Source organism: Rattus rattus, chromosome 3, assembly GCF_011064425.1.
Source record: "Rattus rattus isolate New Zealand chromosome 3, Rrattus_CSIRO_v1, whole genome shotgun sequence".
NCBI lineage: Eukaryota > Metazoa > Chordata > Mammalia > Rodentia > Muridae > Rattus > Rattus rattus.
This window is the reverse complement of record NC_046156.1, coordinates 198,517,986-198,535,658: the sequence shown is the minus strand read 5'-3', so window position 1 is coordinate 198,535,658 and position 17,673 is coordinate 198,517,986. Positions and strand designations below refer to the sequence as shown.

General features: G+C 45.5%; 1 protein-coding gene across 1 annotated transcript in view; it reads right to left on the bottom strand.

The window, feature by feature from the left end:
* The window catches only part of Arhgef28 (Rho guanine nucleotide exchange factor 28), a 295,945-nt gene that overhangs the window by 145,342 nt on the left and 132,930 nt on the right, over positions 1-17,673 (bottom strand). Inside the window, exons 5-7 of the mRNA XM_032898997.1 lie at positions 13,180-13,363; positions 10,424-10,604; positions 4,773-4,839 (exon numbers count right to left, since the gene is read on the bottom strand). Of these exons, the coding sequence (XP_032754888.1) occupies positions 4,773-4,839; positions 10,424-10,604; positions 13,180-13,363 (432 nt within the window). The remainder of the gene's footprint in view (positions 1-4,772; positions 4,840-10,423; positions 10,605-13,179; positions 13,364-17,673) is intronic.

Here is a 17,673-nt window from a genome sequence, read left to right as displayed (position 1 = left end):
GAGGAAGAGGAGAAGGTGAGGAGAAGGAAGGAGGAGGAGGAAGAGGAGAAGGAGGAAGAAGGGGAGGGGAGGAGGAGGGACGAGAAGGAGAAGAGGAGGAAGAGGAGGAAGAGGAGGAGGAGGAGGAGGAGGAAGGAGGAAGGAGGAGGAGGAAGAGGAGAAGGGGAGGAGGAGGAAGGAGGAGGAGGAAGAGGAGAAGGGGAGGAGGAGGACGAGGAGGAGGCAGCGACAACCTGGATTTGAACAGTGGTTCCTGGGAGTGCAATGTTCTCAGCTCGTGTTTTGACCAATAAGCTGTAGGTATGCAGTGCCTCTAACAGAACCAAGAGCTGTGGGAACCAAGTGTGGTGGCCCACAACTTTAATCTCAGAACTCAGGAGACAGAGAGGCCAAGTGGCCTCCTATGGGGGAAGGCCTGGGTCTCAAAAGCACAAGAATATAAAGGGGATTTTGATAGAGTATCAGGAGGTACAGATGGCTTCACACGCACAAGGTGACCGTGAGTAGTTTCAAAGACGCCTCCCTAGACCATCTGCAGAGATAGCCACTGTGCAGATAGATCCTGAGAAACCCGGTGGTGGTGGTGGGGAAAAATGAGGCCTGTGAAGAAGGGTCAGGAGAGATGAGAGGTGTGGAGTGGCATCACTCTCCAGAGTGCCTTCCTCCGACCACTTCCTAAGGATCGTTCATTGATCAGCTAAGTTGAACAAGGGCTACACATGTTCCTGATTCCTGACTTACTAGAATCTGTAACAAATGCACATCAAATGCATCTGGGTCCCTAAGGTTTCATGCAGAACGTTTTCTAAGTAATATTGGTGAAAGAAGCCATACTTTTCAGAGCATCTTCCAAGACAAGGTCAGGGCATTGCTCTTCAGAAAATCCTAGGGTATAAAGCAGGCATGGGGGTGCATACCTGTAATCTCGTGCTTGGCAGGGAGAGGGTGGAGACTAAGCCATTTAAAGTCACTCTTGGCTACATAACAAGTTCAAGGTCAGCCTGGTCTGACATGAGATCTTCTCTCAGGGGATTAGGAAAATAAAACCAAAGAAAAATCGTAAGGCACCATGGGTGCCACCACGCTCCACACCATAATGGACTAACCCTCTAAAACTGTAAGCAAGCTCCCAATTACATGTTTTATTTTATGAGAGTTGCCTTGCTCACGGTGTCTCTTCTCAGCGGTAGGATAGTGACTGGACAGGGTCATTTTATTTGTTCAGAATAACTTCCCAGTTATTCTTCAGGCACAATAGCAATCATGAAATTATAAAACCATAATTGGTTCACAATAATAGTAATAGTGATGATGATGATGATGATGATGATGATACATAATTTGTCACACTCACAAAGACAGCAAATTGAATTCCAGGCTAAAGTTACAGTCCTACTCTATGACAGCCACAAGCATCAGTTTAAAATTTCCTCCCCGACTTATTACCACAGCAGGAGGAAAGAAGCACAATCTGTCAAATATCTAATGCACAAAAGCATTAAGAAGAAATAAAAGGGTCCTGTTCTTAGCTCTTACTCTTCTCTGGTCTTGTGCCCTCTTCCTCTTTGCCTCTTCTCTCTCCACTCTACCCCCTTCCCTCCACCTGCTCATGGCCGGCCTTTATTCCTCTCCTCTTCTATTCTTCTTCTCTCATTAAACCTTCTATGTGGGAAAAGAGAGAAGAAATTTGAAAAGGCCACTTTTACCTTCAGGATTCCCTTTCTTCCAGTTGAGTCGTGGTAGGCATTGGAAAGGAAGAAACCCAAGTTCCTTCACGTTAGTCCAACACTGCCCTCTGCTGGAAGGTGCAACCAGCTCCTAACATTCCTTCAACATGTCATCTAGAAGGTCTACAGAATTTGCCCCTTAGTTACGTGGATCTAGCAGACTTGGGGTTCTTGCAAAACTCTTTGGGTTTGCTATCTTTAGTCCTGTTCACTTGGTTGTCCCATAGGCCCATCAAATTCATCCTGTCTAAACTGAGTACATTGTATGTCATAGTCCTGCCTTGTAGCCCACCCAGAAACACCCCAGTCACAGAAAAACTGTCCTTTTTTCCCACAACACTCATCTCTTTTCCCACAACAGTCATCTATTCCCACCTCATCTAAGACAATACTCCTTTAGCCCCACTTCGCCCTAGACAGCATCCATTTATTCCCTACCTCCCCCTTGGACTTACCTCATCAAGTTATAGCCCTTCTGAAGCCCTCTGACCAGTCCCCTGGCTTCCATTTAGAGCTCCCAGAATTCTCAGGGAAAAGCTCCCGTGCCCTCTCCCAGATCTTCTAAAATCCCTGCCAATCTGGCTACCCTGAAGTCTGTGCTCTTGGTATTTCTACTACCACACATGGGTGTGCAGACGGGAAATGACCTATAGTCTCTCCCATTCATCTCCACTCTCTGGGATTCCCTTCTCTCCCTTAGATCCCACCTCCATATTTTCCATGAGGCTTGCCTTGACTCTGCCACTGTCACAGGCTACAGCACGCTCGAAACAATTTTTCCAATGGCTGACTTGCCATACTCTGCCTGGTGAGCTGGTTTTCCTGTCCAGCCACAACCGCCAGCCTTCTCGGCTCAAGAACTCCACAATCCAGTATTTATTTAGACTTCATTTTTGTTCTCAGTTAGTTTGAAGGCAGACAATAAGGGAAAAAGATGCATGAGGTAATCCCTATAAAACTTCAGAAGTCGACTTTTAGAAGGGATAGAGCGTAAGAACTAACTAGAGGTGATATGAAGAGGTAGAGCTCTCAGAACTGGCAGGTCAGATGCTTTCCTCTGGGTATGTCTGTCAGCCAAGTAGGAAACCTGACCAGCTACAGTTACAGCAGTTTTAAAAAAAATGGGCCAAGTGCTTAGGAAAAGCCAGCATTCCTGACCCAAGACCAGAAAGAAGTTTCTTATACGATCTTCAAAGAGAAAACATATTACCTAGACTACCTCCTTGGGCAGTCAGAGCAGTGGTCACAGAACACAGCCAAGGCAATTCCTGCCCCAGCCCAGCCCCAAGAAGCAGCAGGGACAGGAAGCTCAGTTGCTCAGGCTTAACCCAGGAGCAGGTACAGTGTGCTTGGATGATACACAGACCCCAGCAACTCCTCACAAATGTTCTTTCTCCAAGGCTTCCTTTCAGCCAACGCAGAGGCGAAGGACCTAATTTCACACTAGCTGTCAAATACTTGGAATGCAGCTACCCTGAGCTGCTAATTAAATGCAGAATCAAAGTCCTAACCAGCTGTTAACACTCAGGGCAGAGAAACAAAGGACCAGCCCACGGCTGTCCCTGACCCCAGCATCTCAGCCTCATCACGTTCTCTGATACTTCGTGAAGTCCCACCATCAGCCCCAAACCAAGCAGATGAATTGATTCTGCTCCACGGCCATGGGAATATTCATTTACATCTACATATAATTTCAAAATAAATAATGTCGATATGATAACCCTAGCTAAAACATGTACTTCAACATTAACAGTGCTTTCCTGCGTCACTGGAAAACAGCAGCTATGGCCCTGCATTACCTCACGGCCATGCGCCTCAACGGGGACCACTTGCTGACAAAGAACATCAAGAAGAGGCTGAAGGGAACACCTCACCAACCATGTCAATCCCTAGGGGGACTTGATCCAGGAGGTCTAGGGCTTCCTGCCCTATGAGAAGTGTGCCATGGGGCTGCTGCTCAAGGTGTCCAAGGACAGCTGTGCTCAGCTTCATCGGAAGAGGGTGGGCACGCACATCCACACCAAGAGGAAGTAGCAGGAGCTGAACTATGTGCCATGAGGAAGGCCTTGGCCGAGAAGGACTGGCCTTCCCACTCCGCCCAATAAAAACTCAAGTTACAGAAACGAGGCACCCAGTGGTTCTCTGTGTACATGATGATTAGATTTGTGTTAATGCCTGGATTTAGAGGGAAGTTAAGATTCTATTTCACACGAGAAGCACAGTAAAGAATGTTTCCTACAATAAAAAATATGCTTAGTATTCAACTTACCGATGGAATTATTTGCATAGGGAAAATGTGTGAACTGCAGCAAGGCTTCTGTAACACTCCCCCCCTGCCCCCACCACCACCACAACAGTCAAAGAAACGCCCAGCCATGCTGAATAGAATTAGGAGCAAATGGTGTTCCTTCTGGCAAGCTGAGTGCTCTGGAAAAGAGTAGCTGAGTGGTTCCTTGTGCCTTATGTGGAGTAGGATAATAACTGTATTATTAAAAAAAAAAATCCCGCCGTGGGAACCCCCACCGTTAGCAGGGCTGCATTCAACCTTGGTGTCGGCTCTGTAGGACCAAGGTTCTCAGGGCCATTCTGGACCCCAGCAAACACCCCTGACACATCACGCCTCATCTCTAAATGCTAGCAGGACCGTCCACTCCTCCTGACAATGAAAACATGTCTTGCCTTTGGAAGCTCCACCATCGGAGCCCAGGGGAGGAGTTCTATAAAACTTGACTGAGCAGAGAGGTTGTCGGGCTGACTTTGGAAGAAGGAAACCTGGGGCATTGGAGAGACACCAATAAAGGCTGTGCTGAGACAGCTCTGAAGCTCTGGACCACGAGGACCTGCTCCAGAGCTAGCGAATGGCATCGTGTAAATGTTAGCTGAGTAAGAAGCAAGCAAGTCAGGCCCTGTGTGTAGACCCTACAACCCCAGAGCTTACTTCTCTACCCCGTATTTCCTGCTATGCTCTCCGCTATACACATCAACAGGCTGGTTAGTAACCCTGCCTTTTCCGGCTTCCCTACATGGGGTAGGGACAGGCATTACCTTCTTCAGTTTCCGCAGCTCCAGAAGGCATGGTTGCTCTCTCTGTCTTGGCTTCTTGATCAAGAGCCTATCGGATAAAGTGGGAAAAATTGTTGAAAAGCACTTTGGGCCTCAGATATGTAAAAGAAAGGGAAAACCATCACAGACCTTAGAACCGGGAGGGCTGACAAGACAGCACCAAGTGGGGTAAGATAAGCCCTGGTAGAGGAACTCACAGCCAGGGTCCCAGGAGGACAAAAGAAGCTGGTCAGGGGCAAACACCCTCCACCCCCCACCACAAACTCTCACTTTTTCTGCAGTTTCTCAGAAACACCATGTCTGTCCTTCTGGCGTATTCTACAGTCCACACTGGTACGCAGGTGATGTGAGAGGAGCAGATGAGAATGCAGGACCACAGTCAGGGCACATCCAGAGTGACCACAGGTCAGAAAAGTATGCAGGCTAGCACAGGCTATCCCTGGCTGGATCCAAGTTACTGAGCCATCTCAAGGCCACAGCAAAAAGCTACCCTCTTGTGACCATAATGATTTCCTTTTGAGATTCCCTCAGCCCATAAAAATATGAAAAAAATAAGGAATTATATGTTTATTTGCTGAACAGCTGAGTGGCCAAACGTGGTATCAACATAGGTTCTACAATGAACCTTCAGCCCCTTGGGTGGAAAAATCACACAGCTAACATAGCTGCTGACTCCTGCCATGCATACTATTAGGCCGGTGAATGGAGTGCCTATTTTACTGACTATCTTAGAGCATCCTAAGCTCAGAATATGTATCCAATATGCAACACCACAAAGGGGCAGGGCACTGCGTGTGTCTAGGCATCCACCACGGCTACCCCCCTGCCTGTGCTCTCTGTGAATATTTTTCCTCTTCTTGACCCCACATATTAGGAAAAGACTAGACTAAGTCTACAATGGGTACTAGTAAGGAAGTGTGACTTAGTTAAATGTTATCATCGACTTGATACAGCCTGGAGTCTTCTGGGAAGAAGGCGTCTTAGTTGAAGAATTGTCTTAATCAGATTGGCCTACGGCCATGTCTGCAAGAGACTCCTGATTGATGAGTGATTGGGGGAGGGCCCAGCCCACTAGGCAACACCGTCCCTAAGCAGGTAGGCCTGGGCTATATAAAAAGGCTAACTGAATCAGGGTAGATGGTTCATCAGCTAGAAGCCCTTGCTGCCCTTCCAGAGGACCTAGGTTCAATTCCCAGCACCTGCATGTACAATCATTCATGACTCCAGTTCCAAGGGTTCTGATGACCTCGTCTGACCCTTGCAGGTATCAGGCACACATGTGGCACATATACGTGAATGCGGTGCACATAAAACAAAACAAACAATCTAAAAACTACTGTTTATAAGAAAGTGGAAAGTGAGCAGCAAGCCCGCCAGTAAATAGCATCTCCCCATGTTTCAGCCTCTAAGAGTTTGCCTTGAGCTCTTGTCCTGATGTGTGGTAGGTGGGCACGGGAAGTGTTAGCCAAACAAACCCCTTGATCCCCAAGTTAATTTTAGTTGTGATATTTTTCACAACATCAGAAAGCAAACTGGAATGGGGTCGGGAGGTATGCCTAGCATGAGGAGTGGAGATAGAAGAGGGGTGATCATACAAGATCAAGATCCAAGGTAATCATCTGCTATACGTTTACCCCGGTACAGCCTTGACCTTGAACCCCTGTATTTTACCGAAGGGAGTTACCAAGCCTGTGTGAGAAAAGGGCATCAGACAACACCAGTTTTTGATTAAACTAAACACTTAATCTTTTTTTATTATAAATGAGATGTATAAAAATCAAACTTTTATTTTGATGGCTACTTTGGAACACGAATTTAAAAACTTAAATTTCCTAGTTGATTTGTTTATGATGTCTAGGTTCTAGAACCAAATTGACCAGCCCACCGGTAAATACGACGAGGCTTTGTTAAAAGGAGACCATTTTAAAAACATCAAATGTGCAGACAAGTTCTTGCCTATTGCAGGTCAGGCCGCATCTATGAAAGGCTCTGAGTTCAACTCCCAACCCACACAACAAATTAATCATATATATATGATGTATATATAATGTGTATATATAATTAGATTTATATTCACATATGTAGAGAAAGGCTACTTTTTAAATTCTTCACTAAATTATGTTTGTTTGTTTGTGTATGTGTGTGTTTATGTGTGGGGAATGTGTGTGCTGCTATGTGTGTGGAACAGAGAACAACTTGTAGCAGTAGACTCTCTCCTTCCACTGCGTGTGCCCTGGAGATGGAACTCAAGCTCGACAGTAAGTGCTGTTATGTGTAGAGCCACTTAGACAGCCCAAATTCCTTAATTCTTTTAATTTTATCACTAAGGTTTGGATACTTAGCAATAGTTTGACTTTTAATATTGTAGTGGTTTGAATGAGAATAACCCCCATATGCTCATATGTTTGAATGCTTGGTCCCTAATTGTGGAACTGTTTGGAAAGGATTAAGAGGTGTGGCTTTGTTAGAGTGTCACCCCCAGTGACATACCTTTAATAGCCTATGCCAGTCTCTCTCTCTCTCTCTCTCTCTCTCTCTCTCTCTCTCTCTCTCTCTCTCTGCCTCACACTTGTGGATCTTAGTAAGCTCTTAGCTACTGCCCCAGAGCTGTGCTCCCACCATGACTGTCATGAGCTCACTCTCTAAAACTATAAGCAAGAGCCCAATTAAAATGCTTTCTTCCCTAAGTTGCCTTGGTCATGATGCCTTTTTCCAGCAATAGAACGGTGACTAAGACAAGTCTTTATTGCACAGTGCCACGGTATTATCACCATCAACTCTGTGACAGAGGGAAAACAGGAAACAGTAACAGCTCTGAGCAAATGTGTCTTCTGAAGGTGCTGAGAGACAAGCTCAGGACTTGACCAGGTTTCATGATTAACCTCTAGAGAGCCGTAGGTAACTGAGACACGCCCAGACTACCTAGAATGAACATGTCTCCTTGAGGGAATAGAGTATAGCTGTGTCTCCATGTGTACAGAGAAGCCGCTCAGACCATAGTCATACAAAACCAGATTTCAGTACAGATCCAATAAAGCTTGAGTTCTTTTTCCTTTCACTCCCTCCTCCCTTCGCTTTCCTTCTTGTGATTTGAAACAGGATCAGAGTCTGTAGCCCATGCTGGCCTAAAACATGGACTCTTCATGTCTTAGCCTCTGGAGCATTTGAATTACAGAATTATTAGTCATCACTCTTAGTTTAGCATAAAAATACTGTAAGCATATTCCGTATGTAATTGCATTGGTACTATTGTCCACCATTGTCTAAGTGTAGTGCACACATTCCAAATAAGAATTGTCCCTTGGGGCTGAGATATCACTCAGTGGTTAAGAGCACTTGCTGCTACCGCAAATGACTAGTGTTCTGTTCCCAGGAACCACAGGGTAACTCAACCACCTGTAAGTCTAGCTCTGCGAAACCCAATGCTCTCTTCTGATCCCACGGGTCCCAGGCACGCATGTGGCATATATACATCCATGCAGGCAACATATGCATATGCAGAAAGTAAAAATAGTAAATGTTTTTTTTTAAAAAAAGAATGGTCTGTGTCTGGCTTACACTTACAATACCATAGAGTCACGTATGTTAGAGCATGACCAATTTTAAACAAGAACATGTACAATCATTTGTCATGTCAATTGGAGTGAATGACTTTGGATGTCAAATTGAATTTGAGGTCCTCCTCAAAATCAAATGTTAACGGCATTTCATTTTATTAACCCCATGCCTTTCCCAAAGTCAGTATCTCCAATGTGTATAACTTCAGCAGATCCAACTGAAGGATTCTGTAAGGACTCAAGTGCACAGTGTGTTTGCTGACACAGTGCCTGTCCTATCCTTTCTAGTTTAGCCGCCATGTGCCATGCTGTTCTCTGCACAGCTCTCCCAGGGCCATGCGTGTTACCAAGCTCTACCCCTAGGGTTTCTGGGGACAGAATTTGTGCCCAGGAGCTGCCTGGTAGGGACTCGTCACCATTTGGTGACTACAAGAAGCCTACTACTACGAGAAGCCACATGAATGTCTGGAGGCTCTAGTATCATTCAATAACAACTAAAATGAGACGAGAAATACAAACGAAGTGAGGCTAAGCCCTCACTAGTGTATATCTAAGCACAATACTCATGCCAGAAAACCTCACACAAAATTTCCTAAAGCTCAATGGCAGTCAGACCGGACTCTGAAGAACATGTTTCATTTCAGTTAGATGAAATTCCACACGGGATACGCTGATAATATTTACTTGACATAGGAACGTTTTGATTGTATTTGTAGCTTAATTATATAACATAGACATAGAAGCCAAGGGCTAGGAGAGATCACAGGTTTCTCTGGGTTGAGGCTGGAATCTCTTTGAAAGGCTGTACAGCCGAGGAAAACGGTGTCTTATCAAATAGATACTCCACACACAGGAGGATACAGGGTCTCTAAAGTAAGTCCGAGGGGCACTGAGCACTGGGCACTACACTGAACTAGCCCCACTCAAAGCAATTTTGCTTAAGAAAAAGAAAAACAAATGTAAATGTTCTTTGTATCTGTTGAGAGTTTATGAACTGCTAAGAGCAATGAAGCGTTGTAATCCTGAGACGGGCACTGTAATAGCCTTGCAATCTCACGCCACGGCCAGGGCAGAAAGGAGAAAATCTCTTTATGGAGGGACTACATCCTCACCTGTCCTTTCCATACACAAACAGGTTAGAAGTTTAAATTCCCTAAGTCATCAGAAAGCCCAGAAATAGAAGCTACCCAGTGTTTTGGGTAAGACTTAGAATGCCATCAATGAGTACAAAGAGTGCATTAGAATATTAGAGTTCCCGTGTGGGAGCCCGGTATGGAGGCACATGCTTGCAGTTCAATTATAAAGATATAAAGATGGCAAGTTCGAGGTTAGCACAGCAAGACCTTGTCTCAGAAAATAAAACCAACAAAATAAATGCAAGAGAAACAAAAATCTAGGTACCACTAGCTCTGTGTATGGACCACTGGCTCTGTGTATGGACCACTGGCTCTGTATGTGGACCACTGGCTCTGTATGTGGACCACTGGCTCTGTGTGTGGACCACTGGCTCTGTGTGTGGACTGTGTGTGGACCACTGGTTCTTGTGTGTGGACCACTGGTTCTTGTGTGTGGACCACTGGTTCTTGTGTATGGACCACTGGCTCTGTATGTGTATGGACCACTGGTTCTGTGTATGGACCACTGGCTCTGTGTGTGGAACACTGGCTCTGTGTGTGGACCACTGTCTCTGTATGTGAACCACTGGTTCTTGTGTGTGGACCACTGGTTCTTGCGTGTGGACCACTGGCTCTGTGTATGGACCACTGGTTCTGTGTATGGACCACTGGCTCTGTGTGTGGAACACTGGCTCTGTGTGTGGACCACTGTCTCTGTATGTGAACCACTGGGTTCTTGTGTGTGGACCACTGGTTCTTGCGTGTGGACCACTGGCTCTGTGCTGCCTAATTCTGTGCTGGTCTTCATTCCACTGATCCAACCTAGGCTCTAACTCCATGTCCTCAAGTTTTCATTAGGAAAAGAAAGTGTTAGCTACCAAGCCCTGCTCTAAAACAATGACCATACCCCTCAGTTCCTAAAGGAAGAGGTGCCGTTGCCCACCGGAATAATGATACAAACCTTGACAAGAAAGGCTCTGTCCCAGAAATACTTCCGGAAGAGTTTGATATCTGCTTCCAACAGATGCTCAGCTGTGTGGTTAACGGTCAGCGTCAACGTTTCTGATGACCGATCGAACTGCAGAGTGGCATCTTCATTAAGACGCAGTCGGGAGAAGCCTGGGGAGCGGCGACCCTGAAAACTGAAACATCACAAGTCAAAATCCCGCACACTTTCTCAGGTCCCATCCCCCATCCTGCCCCCATATTACGTATCCGAGTAGAAAACAACCCTTAAAAGTTACGTACACACTCAATGGCACAAGCTCGTGGAAACTGATCCGGGTCGAACCATCTTTGTTTTTCCGCTCAGCAGTGTTTTAAAAAAGAATGTTATGTTTCAAAGGTCCCCATAATAAAACGAACCCGTTCTTGTTTCTAAGCATGGAAATTTACCTATTTCACTCTCCCTTTTCCGGAGAAAAGATGCCTCTCTCCCTTTAACGAGCTGTGGAGGACAAATGAGCTGGCAACCAATAGTTCGCTAGGTGATTATAATGGAAAAGGGATAGAATCTCCAGGGAGTGGGGTGAGGTATGTGGTAAACAACTGGTATGTTCCTAACACACCGGTACCACTGTGCTAAATCATGCCCTCGTGCAAATTAAAACGTGCACAAATTTGATCAGGTCATATAGCCTTGAACACATTCATTAGCAATGAAACAGTATAGCCAAACTAAATTCTTGGATGTAGGAATTGTATTTCTTATTTTCTTATCGGGCTGGCTGGCTAAGAACAGCTGTGTTAGCTATGCAGCCCCTTGATGGCTGGGATCTCGGCAGTAAGTAAACACAGCTTATAAGGTCATGCCTTAACAGCAAAGAGGGGGAAAGTACTCATGCTCATCTCATGGTCACACCCCAACAGACTGTCCCCAAACCCCTCACTTCAGAGAACCAGTTCTACCACTTCCCCTTGGCATGATCTCATTTTGTTAATGAATACTTGCTTTACAGAAATAAATGAGCAAGCCTATAGCTTACTGGCAGCTTGATTTCTAATCTGTCGCTGCTACAATGCTCTAGGAGATGCATGAATTCATTAGAAATGTTACTTTTAGGTTCTGAATTTTGAATCGCCCAGGCTGGAGAGCTACATATACACGGTATGTCACTCTCTCCAGCTGCTGGGCAGCGGCAGAAAGCATCATCTGGCAGTGAACTACACGGCCGTGAGGCTAAGATCTGATCTCCCACAGTGGACCACATTGCAATGATGCATAGGAAGCTAGTCATAGCAAATGCACTTCTAGTAAACACAGCCTGGGATATTTTCAACCTAAAACACGTCCAGAGGACATGCCTCCATTTAAAATCAAGGAGCCTCTGAGCTGATAGCTCGATCATACGGAGTGACAAAAAGAGATCTGTAAAGAGCACATGTACTCAAAGACGCAGTCTTAACATGAACTCCAGAATCTTCTAGAAGACAAGTCCTCATGGCAACAAGCCCCTGAAGTGAATGGATCATAAGCCAGGGCAGTAGTATAGCTGTGGTTAATTTAGAATGCAGACACTCCATCATATGATCCTATATCCTATAATCATATGAATGGAGTCGAGTCTACTTTTAATCCCACCTATGAATGGGTCTATTAAACATGTACATTTTAAAATCTTCTAGGGTTGGAACCGGAAGGTGGTACAAAGCAGCCAGCAGATGACGGAGTCCCCTTCCAGGGAATGACACTGCACCAGATGCAGTCACTCAGTCGAGGACGTGTTCTTGCCTCGTCCCTTGTAGCCAAGAAAACAGGGTTGTGTTCATAAGCAAAGGAAAGAACAATTCCCTCGGGAAAGAGTTGTCCCTTGGTTAATGACTATTTGATCAAATAAAGCAGGGGCAGAGAAAGAGAAAGTTCTGGTTTCTTCCTAATGGCTACTTAGGCATCAAATCACCATTAATTAATTGCACCAAATTAATTACATATGAACCAAACATGAAAAGTCATCCCGCTAAGAAACACAATTTAATAATATCCTAACAATATTTAAACTTTATATTACAATTCCCAATGATTCTATTTTGTTTATAATCTGTATTTTACCGTTTGATAAAAAGACAATATATGACTTTCTTCTTTCATGATTTAGAATAACTTCATCTGAGCACACAATCCGTTGGTCAGTCACTAGGAGTGTTGAGAAAATTGCCCTCACAGACAACTTCATAGCTAACAGATTATCTCCCTTACACTAGTTCACTAAACCCTAGTGACTAACCCATAAGGTTTGCCTATTATTCTGACGATGAAAATCAGGACCTTGGCATTGGACTAGAAATAGTCCAATAAGGCAGGCAGAAACAGTCCCATCTCTCAAATGATTTAGAAGATAGCCAGAAAGGTAAATGGTCATAGCTGTGTAATTATTAATTGTGCGTATTACTAAAATTAATCACAGTCACAAAAGGACGTAGCTCAGAACTTTTGCTTAGGAAATAACGTTGAAGATAAAACCCGAAAGATGGTGTAGATCACTGTTTGGCCAATCTTGGTTTCACCGTCTCCCATCTCTCTCTCACAATATACTCCCAACAAAGCGATCTGTTTTGCACTAATCACACATACACATGCACTGTGTAGGAGAAAACTAGCCGTTGAAAACCGTCAGCGGACATTAGCAGATGCTTCTGTCATCTCCGTTTCTCTGTAATGTTTGGCCAGCTTTTAATAGACGTGGGCTAAGAAAGACGCTATCAAGCAACTGAACTCACTTTGAAATGTCTTCCACCAGCGTGGAGTGTCCGCCATGCAAGGCTAAGTCTAATGGTGTGGTGGCCTCTTCGTTAGGTAGCTCCAAGGCCTTGACTCCTCCAGGGAGGCACAAGAGGAAATGGAATAGCTTAGGCAGGGCCCACCTCACTGCCAGGTGCAGGAGAGACTCTCTGTGTAGACACACTGAAGACAAGAAAAAAGCATGATGTTAGTTCCTCCAGTCATGAAGTTTGACTTGTACAGTTTTCCCTAAGAGATCATGTGCTGGGTCTAACAGAAGATCGGAGCTGGAAGGAACCCAAAGCAACACATCTTGACCACATGCTCTACAAATGGAGAGGGGTCCTGGGATTTGCTGGAGGACACGGAGCCAGGGAGCACAAGAACCGGGGCACTTAGGACTGGTACAAGCTCTTCTGTCCACCCTGCTACACCTTGCTGCTCCCGGCCACTAAGGATGCAGGAACATCAAAATGAGGACACAGGCTCTCAGGAAATATACTTGTCAAATTCTAAGGTATCCATGAAGATCTGCCATCCAGACATCCCAGACATGGCAGGCTATCAAGGCTAGGAGTGCAAAGAAACCTCTGTTTCTACCTCCTGAGAGGCTGTGACAGAGGCAGCTTCTTAAACCCAGAGCACTTGTGACTATGGTCTGCCCCCAGCCTTGTAAGGTTGCTTTGCCAAGCATTCAGACCCCTGGAGACATCACATGGCCAATGGCACCCTGGTGCTGTGCTGCCGAGGCCTGGCCTTCGCAGATGCCCCCGGCCAGCGATCCTTGGCAACCTCATGCTGATTTCCTCCACAGTGTTCACTGCTGTGTGTTATGATCATTTCCTGACTCTCGATGTATAGGCTGACAGGCCCTTGATGGTTTTCTCCTTCTTAACAGTAGCCAGTAATGCAAAAGCCACTGAGTACTTGCAGAATTTGAAAGTGATTAGCTATTGAAGTTTCGATTGTATATGCATGTTTACTTCATATATAATTTGTACAGTATTTACACATGGTAAAAAGCCCAGTACCTAGAACGTAGGTGGTTCATGATAGACAATATTGTATATATGTAAACTATAAAAACATTTTTATTTTAAAAAAGCTAGACCCAGTCTGGCTGCGGTGGCCTATGCCTGGAATCCCAGCACTCAGGATGAGAGGCCAGAGAATCAGTGTGCCCAGAAGTTTGAGACAGCCTGGACAGCACAACACACACACACACACACACACACACACACACACACACACACACACACACACAAAACAAAACATATGCATGTCAGGTTCTTGAACTCCATATGCCTGGTCACACTTTAAAGACATCTTTTCTGATAGTCTAAATACGAAAATCTGGTCACTACGGATCTGTTGTGATAAGCAGGTCACGGTGAGGGTCTAATAAGAAATGGTGCTCTGGACAATGGGATGAAAGGCCCGGCAGAGCAGGGACCTTGTCTCCTGTCCTTTGGGACCCCTTGAGCATCACGGTGCCCGGCACACTCGCTGAGCATTTGCGGATGAGATGGCATGACACGTGGATGGCGAATCCCTTCAGAATTGGCACATTGTCTCTGACTGTGCTGCTCTATGGAGTCCCCACTGCTCTCGGTTCTGTCTTGTGTAGCTCCTAAATGGAGTCTCACAATAGAAACTGTGTCCTCCCACATACAACTGCGACATTAAGGACAAAAATGCCAGCTTCCCACACAGCTCACTGCCCATGAAACCATGATCTTATTATTCCCCTGTCTTCATTAACATAATCTCACTATTGCCAGAGACTCCGAGGACCAGTGATTGTTTACTGCAGAAATTTTCCAAGACAGTCATCACCCCTTCAGCGGGAACCACCAGCAGACAGTACAGAGAAGCCCGAAATAGGATTTTAAACTATCATGATCCTAAGGAAGTCCCCACCATCACTAACCCTACTCCCACAGCAAACCCTCTTTATTAAACCAAGCTTCAATTTCTCAGAAAATTTCTATCTGGCCACCCCAGCCCCTGAAGCCACTAAGGGTTTACAGAAGCGCTACCCAGCTTACCCAGCTAGGACAGCAGTAAGCACAGCTTTGTCTTCCCAGTGTTAAGAGCATTTGGGGAGGGAACATTGAACCCAACACAGCAGTGGCAATGTCCCGTCCCGCTGTGCGTGAATACAAAATAAAGGTGCTCAGTTTGCATTTTCATAGGTCTACCCTGCTCGCTCTACATCGGGGACTACAGGGCTTTGCACGTCAAATGGAGAAGGACCCGGACCTGGGTCTTCGGCACAGTAAAGTATCACCAAGTCCCATGCACGGTTGCTCTGTCTTTGTTGTGTGACATAGCACATATCCCTCTTCACAGTGAAATAACAGCCCAAATACCAAAGCATCTGAGACCAGATCTGCAGCCTGACTGTGCGCAGTTCCCACATGTTTGCTCGATAGGCTCTGTCTCGTCCTTACGAGATGTGTTGGTTTTCCCTATTCAGATGCTGGGAACTCAGCCTGATGCCCCATGGACACTATGCACGAGAGAACTGATCTTTCTTTCACCCTTGGAGTTATGACGGTGAAGCTTTTTTGACTAAAAATATTAATCATGGCTTTTGCTGTGGACAGATCCTAGTAGGACAAGTGTGACAACATCTGTACTTTTTTTTTTTTTTTTGCTATTTTAAATAATAACCAGGACGAGACTGTTAGAATCAAGTAATAAGACAAACACATGCCTATACACACAGACACACACAAAGACACACACACAGACACATACACACACACACATACAGACACACACACATACACACACATACACACACACATACACACACACACACACACACACACACACACACACACACATACACACACACATACAAAAAAACACAAACAGACACACAGACACACTTGCACACATAACACACACAGACACACAGAAACACACACACAGACACAAACACACACACATAACACACACAAAAACACAAAAACACAAAAACACAGACACACAAGACACACACACACACACACACAGACACACACACAGACACACAGACACAGACACACAGACACACACACACAGACACACACACAGATACACACACAGACACACACAGATACACACACACACAGACACACAGACACACACACACACAGACACACACACACAGACACACACACACAGATACACACACACAGACAGACACACACACACACACACACAGACACACAGACACACACAGACACACACAGAAACACACACACACACACACATACACACACAGACACACACACACAGACACACACACAGACACACACACACACACAGACACAGACACACACACAGACACACACAGACACACACACACACACACACACACAGACACACACAGACACACACAGACACACACACACACACAGACACACACACACAGACACACACACACACACACACACACACACACACAGACACACAGACACACACACACACACACACACACACACACACACACACACACACACACACACACGTCAGCGGAAGACAGTCTATCAGCGCAAGACTTGCAGCAGCCACCGTGAATGGAATTTTCATATCCCAGATCCCCATCTGAACATGATAGAAAATATCCCATCTGTACAGGTTACAATTTTCTTCTGAGGAAAACAAAACAGAGGGAAAATACCTAATGCCACGGTGTTAAAAAGTAGCATTGGTTTCAGCTGTGTAAGTGACATTCCTTAGCTTGTCCACTGCTTGTCTGCTAAAACTGGGGTACTGCGGACTATAGTCAGCTGAGTAAGAAGAGGAACCTTGCTTTCTCTAGTAACTCCCAAGCCTGTAGGACTAGTCCTAGGCACCTTCTCTCTATGCGTGAGGGGAGGGGAAGGAGTCCATCCCTGCTTCTCAAATGGGAGAAAACAGTAAGAAACATGCAGCTCACTCTTCCCTCCCCTGGCCTCAGAAACTCTCCACTTCTGGAAGAGGAAGGAGAAGAAGCAGAGAAGGACGACCTTTCTGATGGTTAAAGGAAGCACATAATAAAATTGCGAGAGTGTTAAAGAGAGAGCTCTTTCACTCAGTATAACATTCGTTGTGGAGAAGGCGAACAGTTCGAGATAGGAAGCAACGTGACATATATAAATAATTCCGCTTGTTAGAGGCTTCAGATTTCTTAACAGCAGCTAAGAAAACGGGCTGTGGAAAAGGGTTGTACAGTCTGGCAGAGGTGAACAAAAGGAAAAAGAACCAAGTAAACGTCTCTCAGCCTTTAGTTAGTACTAGGGGCTATCTGAGGTAACGCGACTGAGACAGAATTACTAATAATTGCTGTGATGGGGGCACATTAAAAGGTATGACTCCTGCCACCCTGGGAACACAATCACCCGGACACAGAGAGGAACTGAGCAGGCCGTGACTTTCAATAAACCACTCCCGCTTCAGAACTGTGAGGGCCCATCTACCGGTGAACAAAGCTCCCTCTCCACAGGCCACGCTCTGGGAAG